This window comes from Olea europaea, chromosome 8 (assembly GCF_002742605.1).
Source record: "Olea europaea var. sylvestris chromosome 8, O_europaea_v1, whole genome shotgun sequence".
Taxonomy (NCBI): Eukaryota; Viridiplantae; Streptophyta; class Magnoliopsida; order Lamiales; family Oleaceae; genus Olea; species Olea europaea.
The window spans coordinates 17,912,161-17,925,327 of NC_036244.1; the positions used below are offsets into that span (position 1 = coordinate 17,912,161).

A 13,167-nucleotide genomic window follows, 5' to 3' on the forward strand; every position below is an offset into this window, starting at 1 on the left:
TATCTTTCGTTTTTTGGCACATTTGACCCTCACCTTTAGTTTTTTTTTTTTTTTTTTTTTTTTCCATTAAAATATTCCATTAAATCAAATGGTAATTAGTACAAAAGATTTCCATCTTTCAATTTTATTGTACAGAACGTCTCTACCTTTTATTTTTTGGCATAATTAGCACAAAAGGTAGAGACCTTTTGAGATTTTTGTGAAAAATATCCATACCTTTCGTTTTTTTGCAGATTCCACCCTCACCTTTAGCTTTTTTGCACAAAACATTCTCCTTTCAACTCTCCATTAAAATGCTCCGTTAAATCAAAGGGTAATTAGCACAAAAGATCTCTATTTTTCAATGTTATTGTATAGAACGTCCTTACCTTTCATTTTTTGGCATAATTAGCACAAAAGGTCCATATCTTTCAATATTATTGTGCAAAATGTCCATACCTTTCATTTTTTAGCATTTCACCCCTACCTTTCACATTTCATTGTGTAAAAGGTCATTTTCATTCATTTTTTTTCAATAAAATAGCGATTTTAACCTCCTATTCAAATAAAACAAAAAGAAAAGATGAATTAACAACTGCAACCATAGTCTTTAAAAGTTTAAAAAATTACAAAGAAATCATAAATTCCAACCACTTTCACAACCTATCAAACTGCTACCTATAGATCCACATAGCACCACCTTTCGGCCACCATGCCCACCGAACTCCACCACCGTCCTCTCACACATGAATTTGAAAGATTTGAGTACTTAGGACCCACCAATTTTGGTTCTCTCACTGTGAATTGCGCTCGTAGAGAGTTTTGGACCAGAAATTGAAATGATTGAGGGGATAATTTGTTCAATTAGATTAATACATATTGTTGTTTGAGTTTGTTGATGGTTCGATTGATGCCAATTTCGGAATTTAGTGTTGTGGGATGCATGAATTGAAGGAGAAGATTTTGGCAAAATAGACGTCGCTACTATCGAATGTTCTAGAATTATAATAAAATGATTTGAGGCAATTTTGATTGATGTGAGGCCATGTATGGATTCGTCGAGGCGAGGTGTAACTGTTGGTGGTGGTGCGTGATCGTGGGTGGCGCCAAACGTAGGGTTGTATACGACAATTTGGTATTTTAGGCTGTAAATGTGGTTATTTCGGATAGATTGGTGACCAATACTATGGAGGAGGATATTGGGGAGAGTGAGGCGAGGCTAGTGGTGGAGTTTGATGGGTGTTGTGGCCGAAACGTGGTGCTATATGTATCTATAGGGGCGGCTTGATGTGGTTGTGAAAGTGGTAGTAGTAGAGAATTTAGGACTTATCTGTAATATTTTGAAAGATTTAGGACTACGATTACAATTAGTTATTTAATTTTTTTTATTTTTTTATTTTATTTGAATAGGAGGGTAAAATCGTCATTTTATTGAAAAAAAATGGATGAAAATGATCTTTTGTGCAATGAAATGTGAAATGTAGGGGTGAAAATTTCAAAAAATAAAAGAAGGGACGTTTTGCACAATAACATTGAAAAGTAAAAATATTTTGTTCTAATTATGCCAAAAAATGAAATGTAGAGATGTTTTACACAATAACATTAAAAGGTAAGAACCTTTTGTGCTAATTACCATTTGATTTAACGGAACATTTTAATGGAGAATTGACAGAGGGACGTTTTGCAAAAAAAAGGTAAAGTTGAGAGTGAAATCTGCCAAAAAATAAAAGGTACGGACGTTTTGTACTGATTACCCCTTCCTTGAAGTATCAATATGAGATCGAATCATTGGCCAATATCTCGATACCTTTAGAGTTTAAGTGAAATAATTAGGGAACATATGTTCGTGATACGAAATCTGTAACCTATTTAGTGGACTCATGACCTCAAATGATAATCTAGTGCATACTTAAATTTGAGCTCAATAGTTCTACGTTGATTGTTCATTAATAATGTGATTTGATCATATATGATTGTCAAATAAAAAAAAAAAAAAAGGATTTGAGGATTTAAATATTATTGTGCAAAATGTCCATACCTTTCATTTTTTAGCATTTCACCCCTACCTTTCACATTTCATTGTGTAAAAGGTCATTTTCATTCATTTTTTTTCAATAAAATAGCGATTTTAACCTCCTATTCAAATAAAACAAAAAGAAAAGATGAATTAACAACTGCAACCATAGTCTTTAAAAGTTTAAAAAATTACAAAGAAATCATAAATTCCAACCACTTTCACAACCTATCAAACTGCTACCTATAGATCCACATAGCACCACCTTTCGGCCACCATGCCCACCGAACTCCACCACCGTCCTCTCACACATGAATTTGAAAGATTTGAGTACTTAGGACCCACCAATTTTGGTTCTCTCACTGTGAATTGCGCTCGTAGAGAGTTTTGGACCAGAAATTGAAATGATTGAGGGGATAATTTGTTCAATTAGATTAATACATATTGTTGTTTGAGTTTGTTGATGGTTCGATTGATGCCAATTTCGGAATTTAGTGTTGTGGGATGCATGAATTGAAGGAGAAGATTTTGGCAAAATAGACGTCGCTACTATCGAATGTTCTAGAATTATAATAAAATGATTTGAGGCAATTTTGATTGATGTGAGGCCATGTATGGATTCGTCGAGGCGAGGTGTAACTGTTGGTGGTGGTGCGTGATCGTGGGTGGCGCCAAACGTAGGGTTGTATACGACAATTTGGTATTTTAGGCTGTAAATGTGGTTATTTCGGATAGATTGGTGACCAATACTATGGAGGAGGATATTGGGGAGAGTGATGCGAGGCTAGTGGTGGAGTTTGATGGGTGTTGTGGCCGAAACGTGGTGGGCGGCTTGATGTGGTTGTGAAAGTGGTAGTAGTAGAGAATTTAGGACTTATCTGTAATATTTTGAAAGATTTAGGACTACGATTACAATTAGTTATTTAATTATTTTTATTTTTTTATTTTATTTGAATAGGAGGGTAAAATCGTCATTTTATTGAAAAAAATGGATGAAAATGATCTTTTGTGCAATGAAATGTGAAATGTAGGGGTGAAAATCCCAAAAAATAAAAGAAGGGACGTTTTGCACAATAACATTGAAAAGTAAAAACATTTTGTTCTAATTATGCCAAAAAATGAAATGTAGAGATGTTTTACACAATAACATTAAAAGGTAAGAACCTTTTGTGCTAATTACCATTTGATTTAACGGAACATTTTAATGGAGAATTGACAGAAGGACGTTTTGCAAAAAAAAGGTAAAGTTGAGAGTGAAATCTGCCAAAAAATGAAAGGTACGGACGTTTTGTACTGATTACCCCTTCCTTGAAGTATCAATATGAGATCGAATCATTGGCCAATATCTCGATACCTTTAGAGTTTAAGTGAAATAATTAGGGAACATATGTTCGTGATACGAAATCTGTAACCTATTTAGTGGACTCATGACCTCAAATGATAATATAGTGCATACTTAAATTTGAGCTCAATAGTTCTACGTTGATTGTTCATTAATAATGTGATTTGATCATATATGATTGTCAAATAAAAAAAAAAAAAAAAGGATTTGAGGATTCGTGTCTGTGCGTGTATATATATATATATATATATATATATATATATATTTTGGCCATTTTACATTGTTTCGAGCATTATTCGCGATTTACCAGATAAGAATAATATGTAACATAATACAATTATTGCAATCACGTTCTTTGAGTGGAATATGAAGAGATTAATAACTTAGGTTAATCCATCAAGCTTCTATTAAGGTGATTGGAATCCTACAAGGAGAAAATTTATATTTTACTAATTTGTCTGAACAAGGTTAAATTGTAGTATTGTTCACAAAATAGGATTGTGTAATTTTATTGTTCAACGTTTCACCGAACATCCTATATAAACAATTAAATTCATCTATGCGAAACTCTAATTTCTCAGATCCTACAAATCAGAATACAAAAAACACCCATCCACAAAAAAACATGTTCAAATCCATTCTGGTATTCCTCACTTTGATTTCACTTTGCCCAGTTCATTGTCGGAAGCCCCACGTCATCAACTTCCGCTGGCCGGATCTCTACCCGGCCTCCTTCGCGTGGGACCAAAAGTCGGAGCACTTCGTTGTGGGGTCCCTCCGGCAGAAACAGCTCATCTCAATATCTGACGCCGGCGTTGCAGCTCCCCTTCTCTCCGACGAATCCCTCCCTGAAAACACCTCTTTCTTTGGCCTCGCCTTAGACCGCTACCACCACCGCCTCCTCGCAGTCGTTCACCGCCCTTCCACCCCATCCTTCAGCGCTCTTGCCTCCTACCACCTCACCTCCTTCAATCAACTCTTCCTCGCCCCGCTCCCAAACACCACCGTTCCAAATGACGTCGCAGTCGATTTCTCCGGGAACGCTTACGTCACCGATGCAGCCAATGGCGTCGTCTTCAAAGTCAACATCGACGGCGACGCCTCGATTCTGACAAGATCTCAGACCTATCGCAATTCCGGGTTAAACGGCGTCGTTTACAACTCCAAGGGTTATCTACTAGTAGTGCAGCCAAACACAGGCAAATTATACAAAGTCAACGTCGATGACGGGACGGCGAGGACCGTTATTCTGAACAAAGACTTAACGGCCGTCGAAGGAATCGCCGTTAGAAGTGACGGAACTCTTGTGGCGGTATCAAAGCATAAACTCTACTTTATCAAAAGCCACGACAGTTGGAGCGAGGGAGTAGTGTTTGACGAAACTGCCCTTGACGAGGAGTGGCCAGCCAGTGCCGTGACAGTGGGGGCTGAGGACAGGGTATACGTGTTATATGGGCATGTAAAGGAGGGCATAATGGGGAATTCAGAGAGAGCGGATTTTACTATTGTAGAAGTGGAATCAGAAAAGGAGAGTAAAGAAGAGAATGTTTGGATATTTGTTTTATTTGGTTTGGGATTTGCTTATTTCTTGTTTTGGAGATTTCAGATGAGGCAGCTCGTGCAGAATATGGACAAGAAAACTGCATGAAAATTTCCTTTTTCTTTTTGGGTATTTTAAAGATTTTTTTTTTTTTTTTTTTTCATGAGATTTTAATTATAGAAATCGCTTATTGATATGATGGCGAAACCATGTTGAATATTTCGTGCTAATAATATTCTCTTTTTAATGCTTATCTTCAATCTGCTTGATAACTTATATTGGATTATAAAGATTAAAGTATTGAACCAAAATACTCAACAAGTATTATCTCTCTGAAAAGGATGTGATCCAGTTGCACCTTTCAATACGATTACCTAGTTATGATTTAATCCCAAAGGTGCATCCTCTCCGATCTTCTTGTACCATGGAAATTTCATCTCAATGCTACTAAAATTCACATTTGGTATATCTTTAGATATTATGCAAGTTTCTATCAATTTTACAATATTGTAGTGCATGCAATCGATCAATGGGGAATTTTCCAAACGGACTGATCCAATCTGTTCAAATCTGTGCATAGTTTTGGGAACTTAAATCTATCAGCTAGCTCTATTGCCATACGAGGATATGAAGCTGTTATTTGTCTTTGGGGGAACTTTTGGCAAGGATGGAACTCCTACTTAAGAGTAAGATGCCGATCTCCAACTGGAGTTTGGGTTGATTTTTGATGTGCTGTAGAAGGGATTAGACTTTATGCAAAAGTGGGATCAGCGCAAGCAGAATTAGGCAACTTTTCGATTTTTGGAGAAATTTTGGGATTGTCTATTTTTGACAAAATTTTAGTCAATTTTGATTAGAAACGGGCAAATGAACAAGACACTCTGTTGTATAAAAACTTTTACGTAGTATCAGGCCTTCGTTTTGTATAGAAACTTGTATGTAGTATTAGGCAAATGAACAAGACACTTCATTGTATAGAAACGGTCAAATTCCTTTGTTTATGCATTTTTCATTTTTTGGTGATTTTTGTTTTGGTTATATATCAATCAAATAAATTCGGATTTGAATTCAGTTTGTTGGAGGATAATTCTGAAGATAAGAATCTTCAATTTTAGTCATTATCTCAAAATTTTTTTTTTTTCATTTTTGGGAATAAAAAATATTATTATTTAATTTTTTTCTGAATTTTCCTAGGGTTTTTGCTATATAAAGCATTGAAAGTCTTTTGTGGCCGCATTAATTGACATAAATAAAATTTTTCGTGAATTTTTTCATCTTTGTGAGATTTGTTATTTTCCCTATAAGCTTTCGCTACGTCAATTCTGTTGCCTATCTCCGTGAATTCAAGGCAGTGTAAATCTTGGTAAATTTAAAAATACCTCCTCCATATCTGGCCGCCTAAGCAATTCTTGCTATGGGAAGCCTAAAAATGAATGTTGACGCAAAAATGCTGGTGGCAGGTGAGGCTATGGGGTTGGTGGAGTTGCTCGAGACCATGACAGTATAGTTATAGCAAGATTCTCAAGGTTTTTGTCCTCGATTAATGAGAAGGAATGATGTGATGAATCCATTTGAAAACATAAAGCTCGATTATTTACAAATTTTTTTTTCCAAAAATCTGGAATGGATAATGCTATTTGTACACCGAGGTTGGCAATCCGGTGTACACTCCCCTCACATGAGGGGATGGACCCCACGACAATAAAAAAATCATGGAACCCCCCATATGAGGAGAGTGTACATCGAAGTGTCAACTCCCGTGCACGTGTAGCAAAACTCATGTTGGAAAACATTATGATGATAACACACTCTTGTTACACAAGACCTTGAGATTTGCTGCAAGTCTTGTCAGCATGTTCCAAATACGAGTATAGCTAAGCTCTTGAAATCATGATTGGAGTAGACAAAATATTTGATTTCTCCAGTTAAGATTTCAAACAAAATGATAGAAACATTTCACATAATATTGCGGGAATTCACAAAAACAAAACTTTATTCTTCATTGTTGAGAAAACTCCCAGCATCGTACACACAAGTGAAAATGTTAAAGCCTCAGTTGATGATCAGAATTAGTATCGTTAAATGAAACAACACAGAAAATTCGAAACCATTTTTCTTCAGTAGATTGTGAAAATATCTATGTTATGATAGCGACATGCTTTCATTAGGAGATATTTGTTTCCACCATTTTGCCATTTATGATGCTTGGAAGGGGCAAAGGAAGACCTTCTGATGGTGGAGCTGTAGAATGCTGAGGTGTGGCCTTCTTTCCTTCAATTTCGTCATTTGGCTTTGTATTTTTTTCTTCAGCTTCAATTTTTGCATTCGACTTTTTTTCTTCATCTTCATCTTTTGGGTTCTTCTCTTGGCCTTCAACTTTTGGCTTCGAAAAGCCAGCTTTCTCCCTGAGCTCTTCAAGCTTCTTCAAGATCTTCTTCCTAATGTCGGCATTTCTGGTACGTGCTTCAGCAGTCTCTGGTAAGAGAAGAGAAAGAAAACCTAATGATGCAGCTGCCAAATGCATTATCTCCCTCCTTGAGGTGGCCTTGAACAAATCCTGCAATAGTGGTTTTTCTTCCTTTCTGGTTGCCTGCAAGCAACAAAAATATTCTTATAGATCTTACCAAAAATAACAATGTGCTCCTCTTTTCCTTGTACCATTATACGTCGAATCACCTCGCCCAAAAGGTTATGCCATTTGGGAGGGAACATGTTATTTAAATCTTGTCTACAATACGCCCCATGTCCAGAACTGACGCGTCTTTTGATACAAGGTCCAACAAGTGCTATATATTTATAAATGAGAGGCTATGAGACTGACACAAGGACTTTGACCTGCTCCCATACCATATTCAACCACTTCGTCTAAAACTCAAAGTGATTTGAGAAGGAACAACAGCAATAACAAAGATATCTATCATCTTCAAAAGTATATATTCTAATTAACTGAAAGGTTATTGAACCAGTTGGAAAATATTATCTTGCAAAAAGCATGAATAAAACACGTCACATCATAGATAACTAACGAATGTACAGTAGTTATACCATGGCTAAAGAAAACCTATTGAGAGAACCAAATAATGCAACCACTGAAACATCATATTTGATTACTAAAAACAATTGAATGTATTCAAAGAACTTTTCAATTAGCCATTACAAAATACTATGAGATGACACTCCGTTGTATAGAAACTTTTATGTAGTATCAGGAATGGAGTGGAAATAATTGCTAACTGATTATTTCAGTTAGACAAAGGCCAGCTTGTGAGATATTGGTCCACCTGTAAAAGGACCAAGAATCAGGCCTTGAGACTGGGGCGTCTCAAATTTAAGCTGTGCAGTTCTTTGAGTTGATTTGCTCTTTCTTCTCCCCCTCTCCTTTTTTTTTCAACTAATCCGTAAGTTTGCTTATTCTCAATGTCAGAACTCGTATGATGTAATATTTCAAGAAAGTAATGTAAATGCATGTGCTAAATTTGAAAATAGTTTATGCTTTTTCAGAATGAAATTTCTTCCCAACTAGAATAGTCAGTAAGCCAGCAGACTTATCATTTCAATCTTAGAACGGCCTACTTAAGTAATTGAGGAGCAGTTATCCATACATGGCTGCATATTGTTGATTTCCAACCCACAGAGCATAGAAGTTATCCCAAGTCCCACACTATTATGATCCAAATATAATCAACTTCACAAACACAAATAAATCAACTTTACAAACATTTACATGATATTGAATGCAGTAGATGAAAGCCACCTGCATTATTATAATTCCAGCATGTTGGCATGTTTAGTTTTTATAGCACCATGACGCTATCACGGAAAAATCGTGCATGCAGTCACTACGCTGTTGCTTGTTCTCACATTTTGGCATTGTGAATTACAAAGCAATGTTTATATCACATTTTCGCATTGTGAATTACAAAGCAATGTACTAAACGTTGCTAATATGTCATATGCACCTATCTCATCTAGAAACATCAGATGAATAGGGAAAGAGAATGAATGAATCCGATCACGGAAGGCAAGATGCTTTCACACCACGTAGCAAATTATAATTTGGCAATGCAAATAAACTGTTAGTAATACTTGTCCATTCTTTTGGCATAAGTTTAACTATCTATTCCTGGCAGAGCAGAAATAATATAACTTGATACTTCACAACCCCAACCCCGATAAGGTAACAAATGATAATAATGATCCACACACTGCTTCAAGAAGATTTCGAGCATGTCTTTTGCACTTAGTTTCTTTTAATATTTCTATACAACATTGACACAGTCTCTTAATCTTTATGTGGTTCTAAAATAATTCCAGCAACCAGAGCAACTTAATTGCTCTCAATATTTCAGCAATTGTGTTAAACTAGAAATAAAGTAAAGCTACAAAACAGAAAATTCATCAGAAAAACGCCCATATAATTACGTAACAAGCGACAGGCAACATAAAATCCCATATCAATAAAATAAGAGCAGAAGATACAATGCTATGCAGAAATCTACTAATTTAGATAGCACAAGAAGTAATTGGGGCAACCAAAAAAATTAATTACTTATAAGCAGCAGCAGTTCAGCGCATGGAAACAGACAACAAATCAATAAATCCAAGACAATGGGAGAAAGAGAAATAGACTTCTCGGTTCCTCACACCCTAAATTAATGTTAATTTTCCAAAAAATATCTCTATCCAAATTTAATGAAATACCACTAAGACTAATGTATTTATGTAAAACATCAAGGGCAGTGCTATTACTAAGAACGAATGAACAAGTAATTATTTACAAATCATTCATATATACTTACGCCGAATTCAAAGTACAAAACGTCAACATCCAATTGCAGCAAGCCATGATTCAGTGCATTACACACACGTGTTTAACTTTCGAAGAAAATAATACAAAGTGTGAAGGATAAATTTAGCAACGGAAGTTCGAATTGCAGAACCTGAAGACAAGGAAGAGCTGGCCTTTTCACCATTTCGACTTTTAACACTTTTGATTGGGACCCACTTCCTCTGGTCACCGGAGGAAGTCGACAGGAAGCTGGTCTCAAGGTGGACGACGACATTTTTCGGCGAGATAACAGCACGAATTGTCTGTCTGGTAGGTGAACACTATAAACGAGGCCGTGCCCTGTGAAAATGGACGATCAAACTGACACGTTTTTCTTATTTTAAGGCCGCTCTGCACTGTATTGGACCTTTAACCAATTAGGCCCAATAAATACACGATAAGAGAAGTTCATTAGACAAAGGGCTGGGCCCATTATAAGCTGGCACTCCAATCTAAATCCAAACTCCAAACCCTATAAAAAAGGAGGAAATTTTTTTTATCTAAAAGGTTAAGTATCATCTATTTTAAAATTAAAAACAAAAGTTTCAAATTTATGATTTAATTAATTAATTATACAGTTTATTAATTCAATATATTAAGGTCATGGATCTATAAATTTTGATCGAAATTAATGATTTAGTTAGTCACATATTATTTTTTGACCACAAATAAAAATTTTTATATTTCACATTATTTTACGTTCACAATTCAAAAATTTTATTTATCATAATTTATTCATCAGTTACAAGCAAAAAATTTATAAATCACAATTTATTATATAGTCACAAATTATCGGTCACAAATTAACAATTTTTTAAGCCACGCATTATTTTTTTTGTTACAATTTATCGTTTTCATTGATCATATATTATTTATTGGTTACAAATTAATCAATTTAACGGTCACAATCAACCAAATCATTTGTGACCACCGCCAACACCTGCGACCACTAACTCACCACTACTTCTAGCACCGCCATCGTTGTTGTCAGAACCACCACCATCACCGCCACCTTGCTTGACAGCAACACCACTACTATTAAGAAAACACACTCCAAAATCACTTCACAACCACCACAAAAACAAATCCAAAATCACTGCATAACCATTGGTTACAAAACCAAATTCAGTCGACAAGATTGCAACAGTAGCACTGGCTGCTTCAAAGCGATGTCGCATCACTACGATGGTGGATCATTGCGACAATTTGCAAACGCTGCTCAGATCAAGGCATTGCCAAACACCACTTCAACAAATACTCATTCGACACCACAATGAACACCAACACCACAGCCATCAACATCACACTAACAACCACCCAAACATCAACAAAATCGTCCCCAAACACCAACAAAATTGTTGCCACCAACAAGCTCCACTACCGTCACCTAAACACTAGATCACAAGCACACCAATCGTCACCCAAATACCAACAAAATCGCAACCTAACCATATCTGAACTAGGAGAGAGAGAGAGAGAGAGAGTTGAGCATAGAGAAAAGGGAGAGAGAAGGTAGAAGGAAAATGGAGAGGCGACACCACCACTTGTCTAGCACCGTTGATGGCGCCTCCCCTCCTACAGCGACGTAGATGGCATCAAGCAAGCATGGTGGCAATGTGATAAAACTGGCATCCATCATCGGTGGTGATGCAGCACCGAGTATGATGGAGACGAGAAGATGACGGCAAAAACGAGAGAGAGAGAGAGAGAGAGAGAGAGAGATGAGGAGGAAAGATCCAAGGTTTGGTTTGGTGGGAATGGATAGAGGTAAGGGTTGGTATATTAATTAATTAATTTAATTTTATAATACTATTATTAATATTTAGAATTTTAAATATATCTAATTTTTGAAAAGAAAACTTGTATCTCTTAATTATGAATTGAAATCTTGAAAACACTTAGTACATGTAATTTCCATATAAAAAAATCGCTGGAAGTAACTTGATTTTCAAAATTATTTTTGAAGGCCAAACAAACTTTCACTATAAAATATCGCTTCTAACATCAATGAAATAAAGTAAGGAATATAATCGTCATAGTTATTGAGGATAATATGGTTGTTATACCTTTTCCAACAAGGACCCAAACTCGTGCCATGTGGCAGGCGGACCTATGAAGGCGATCGTGTGGGATATCCTTGTAGTTGAACCCCTGTGGACGAACTTCTTATGACCGAACCCATATTCTGTTTGACCTCACAATAACTGAACCCTTAAGGCTGAACCATCACGCATGAGCCCCAACAGGAAGGGCGAAGTTAAGAAAGATTAATTGGCAGAAGATCCTTTAAATCAAATCTCGTGACGCAACTGATTTGACTACTCGACACCACCGCCACATCCAACCTATTTGGTTGAAACTACTGCCACAAGCTATGAGTTATGAAAGACAAGTTGTATTACCATTTAAGTCTTATGAATAATTGATGTCCATGATGAAAATTATGCCCACATGGATGAGGTCGCGTGTCTTCTCATCTGACGATCCTTACTCACTATTTCATACTATAAAAGCTCACACTTAGTGCCATTCAAAGGTAATGTAAGTTTAGACTTTGATACTTAACAACTTTTCTCCATATTCACTATTTTTCTTGAAACCGACCCTCTTTGTTTTATATTGGGACTCATGTCAAAGGCCCTCCCACACTTAATACACTTCTTCCCCAACTGATTTGACCATCGGAGTACGCGCGGCTGGCTCCACCCTTATCGGAGAAGACCACGTGTGTCTAAAGATTTGTCTTAGTGTGCAAGTATACAACTTGTGGTTTCGGGATCTGTTGGTTATCTGAAGGTACATTTTTCGAGGTCAACAATAGCGAAAAAAGCAATTTAGCCCCTGTTTGGTACGTATTTTTGGAGCCAAAAATGCATTTTTTCCGTCACATTAGCACACAATTTTTGACTTCTACACTCTAATGGGGGATCCGCGATATGATGTTTAAAATGCATTTTCATCTAGAAAATGTGTACCAAACGGACTCTTAATAAGCTGTTCGTTTCTTATCTATTTCACGAAGCAAAGCTACAATATTAGATCTTACTAATGCATATGGTGCAAATAGATTGGATGATTTTAGACATTGAATCTTGAGGCTCTTCATATTTGCACCATTGTGCTCTTGGTATTGCAGTTGCTAATTTGCCAACTTAGCTATTGCCTCTTCCCACTATTGGTTGTACTCTTGAGTAATTTGAGATATATATATATATATATATATATATATATATTTTTTTTTTTTTTTCAATTGGGACTTTTAGAATAGAAGTAGAGGCAAAAATTTGTGTGGCCGGTGGTTTCCAAAATTCTTGGAAGAGGAAATCATCCACATTAACGTCAACTAAAATCAGTAATGGCTTCTTTCACCAATTTCTCTAGCCAAAATTTGCCTTTTGGATAGAATTCCCTTTCGTCACGAGTGAGCTTTTCATGGATAGCGTAGAAATAATCCTACAAACAAG

General features: G+C 36.1%; 2 protein-coding genes across 2 annotated transcripts; one reads left to right on the plus strand and one right to left on the minus strand.

Annotated features, from left to right (window-relative positions):
• The first annotated feature begins 3,823 nt into the window (after positions 1 to 3,823).
• Positions 3,824 to 5,128, plus strand: LOC111399047. The gene has a single exon (XM_023026262.1). It carries the CDS (start codon positions 3,895 to 3,897, stop codon positions 4,981 to 4,983), a length of 1,089 nt encoding a protein of 362 aa, XP_022882030.1. The 5' UTR covers positions 3,824 to 3,894; the 3' UTR covers positions 4,984 to 5,128.
• A 1,722-nt stretch (positions 5,129 to 6,850) lies between these two features.
• Positions 6,851 to 10,027, minus strand: LOC111399048. Its single transcript, XM_023026263.1, has 2 exons — positions 9,816 to 10,027; positions 6,851 to 7,465 (listed from the first exon to the last, which is right to left on the minus strand). The coding sequence occupies exons 1-2, from the start codon at positions 9,936 to 9,938 to the stop codon at positions 7,040 to 7,042; spliced, it is 549 nt and encodes a 182-aa protein (XP_022882031.1). The 5' UTR covers positions 9,939 to 10,027; the 3' UTR covers positions 6,851 to 7,039.
• Positions 10,028 to 13,167: the final 3,140 nt, after the last annotated feature.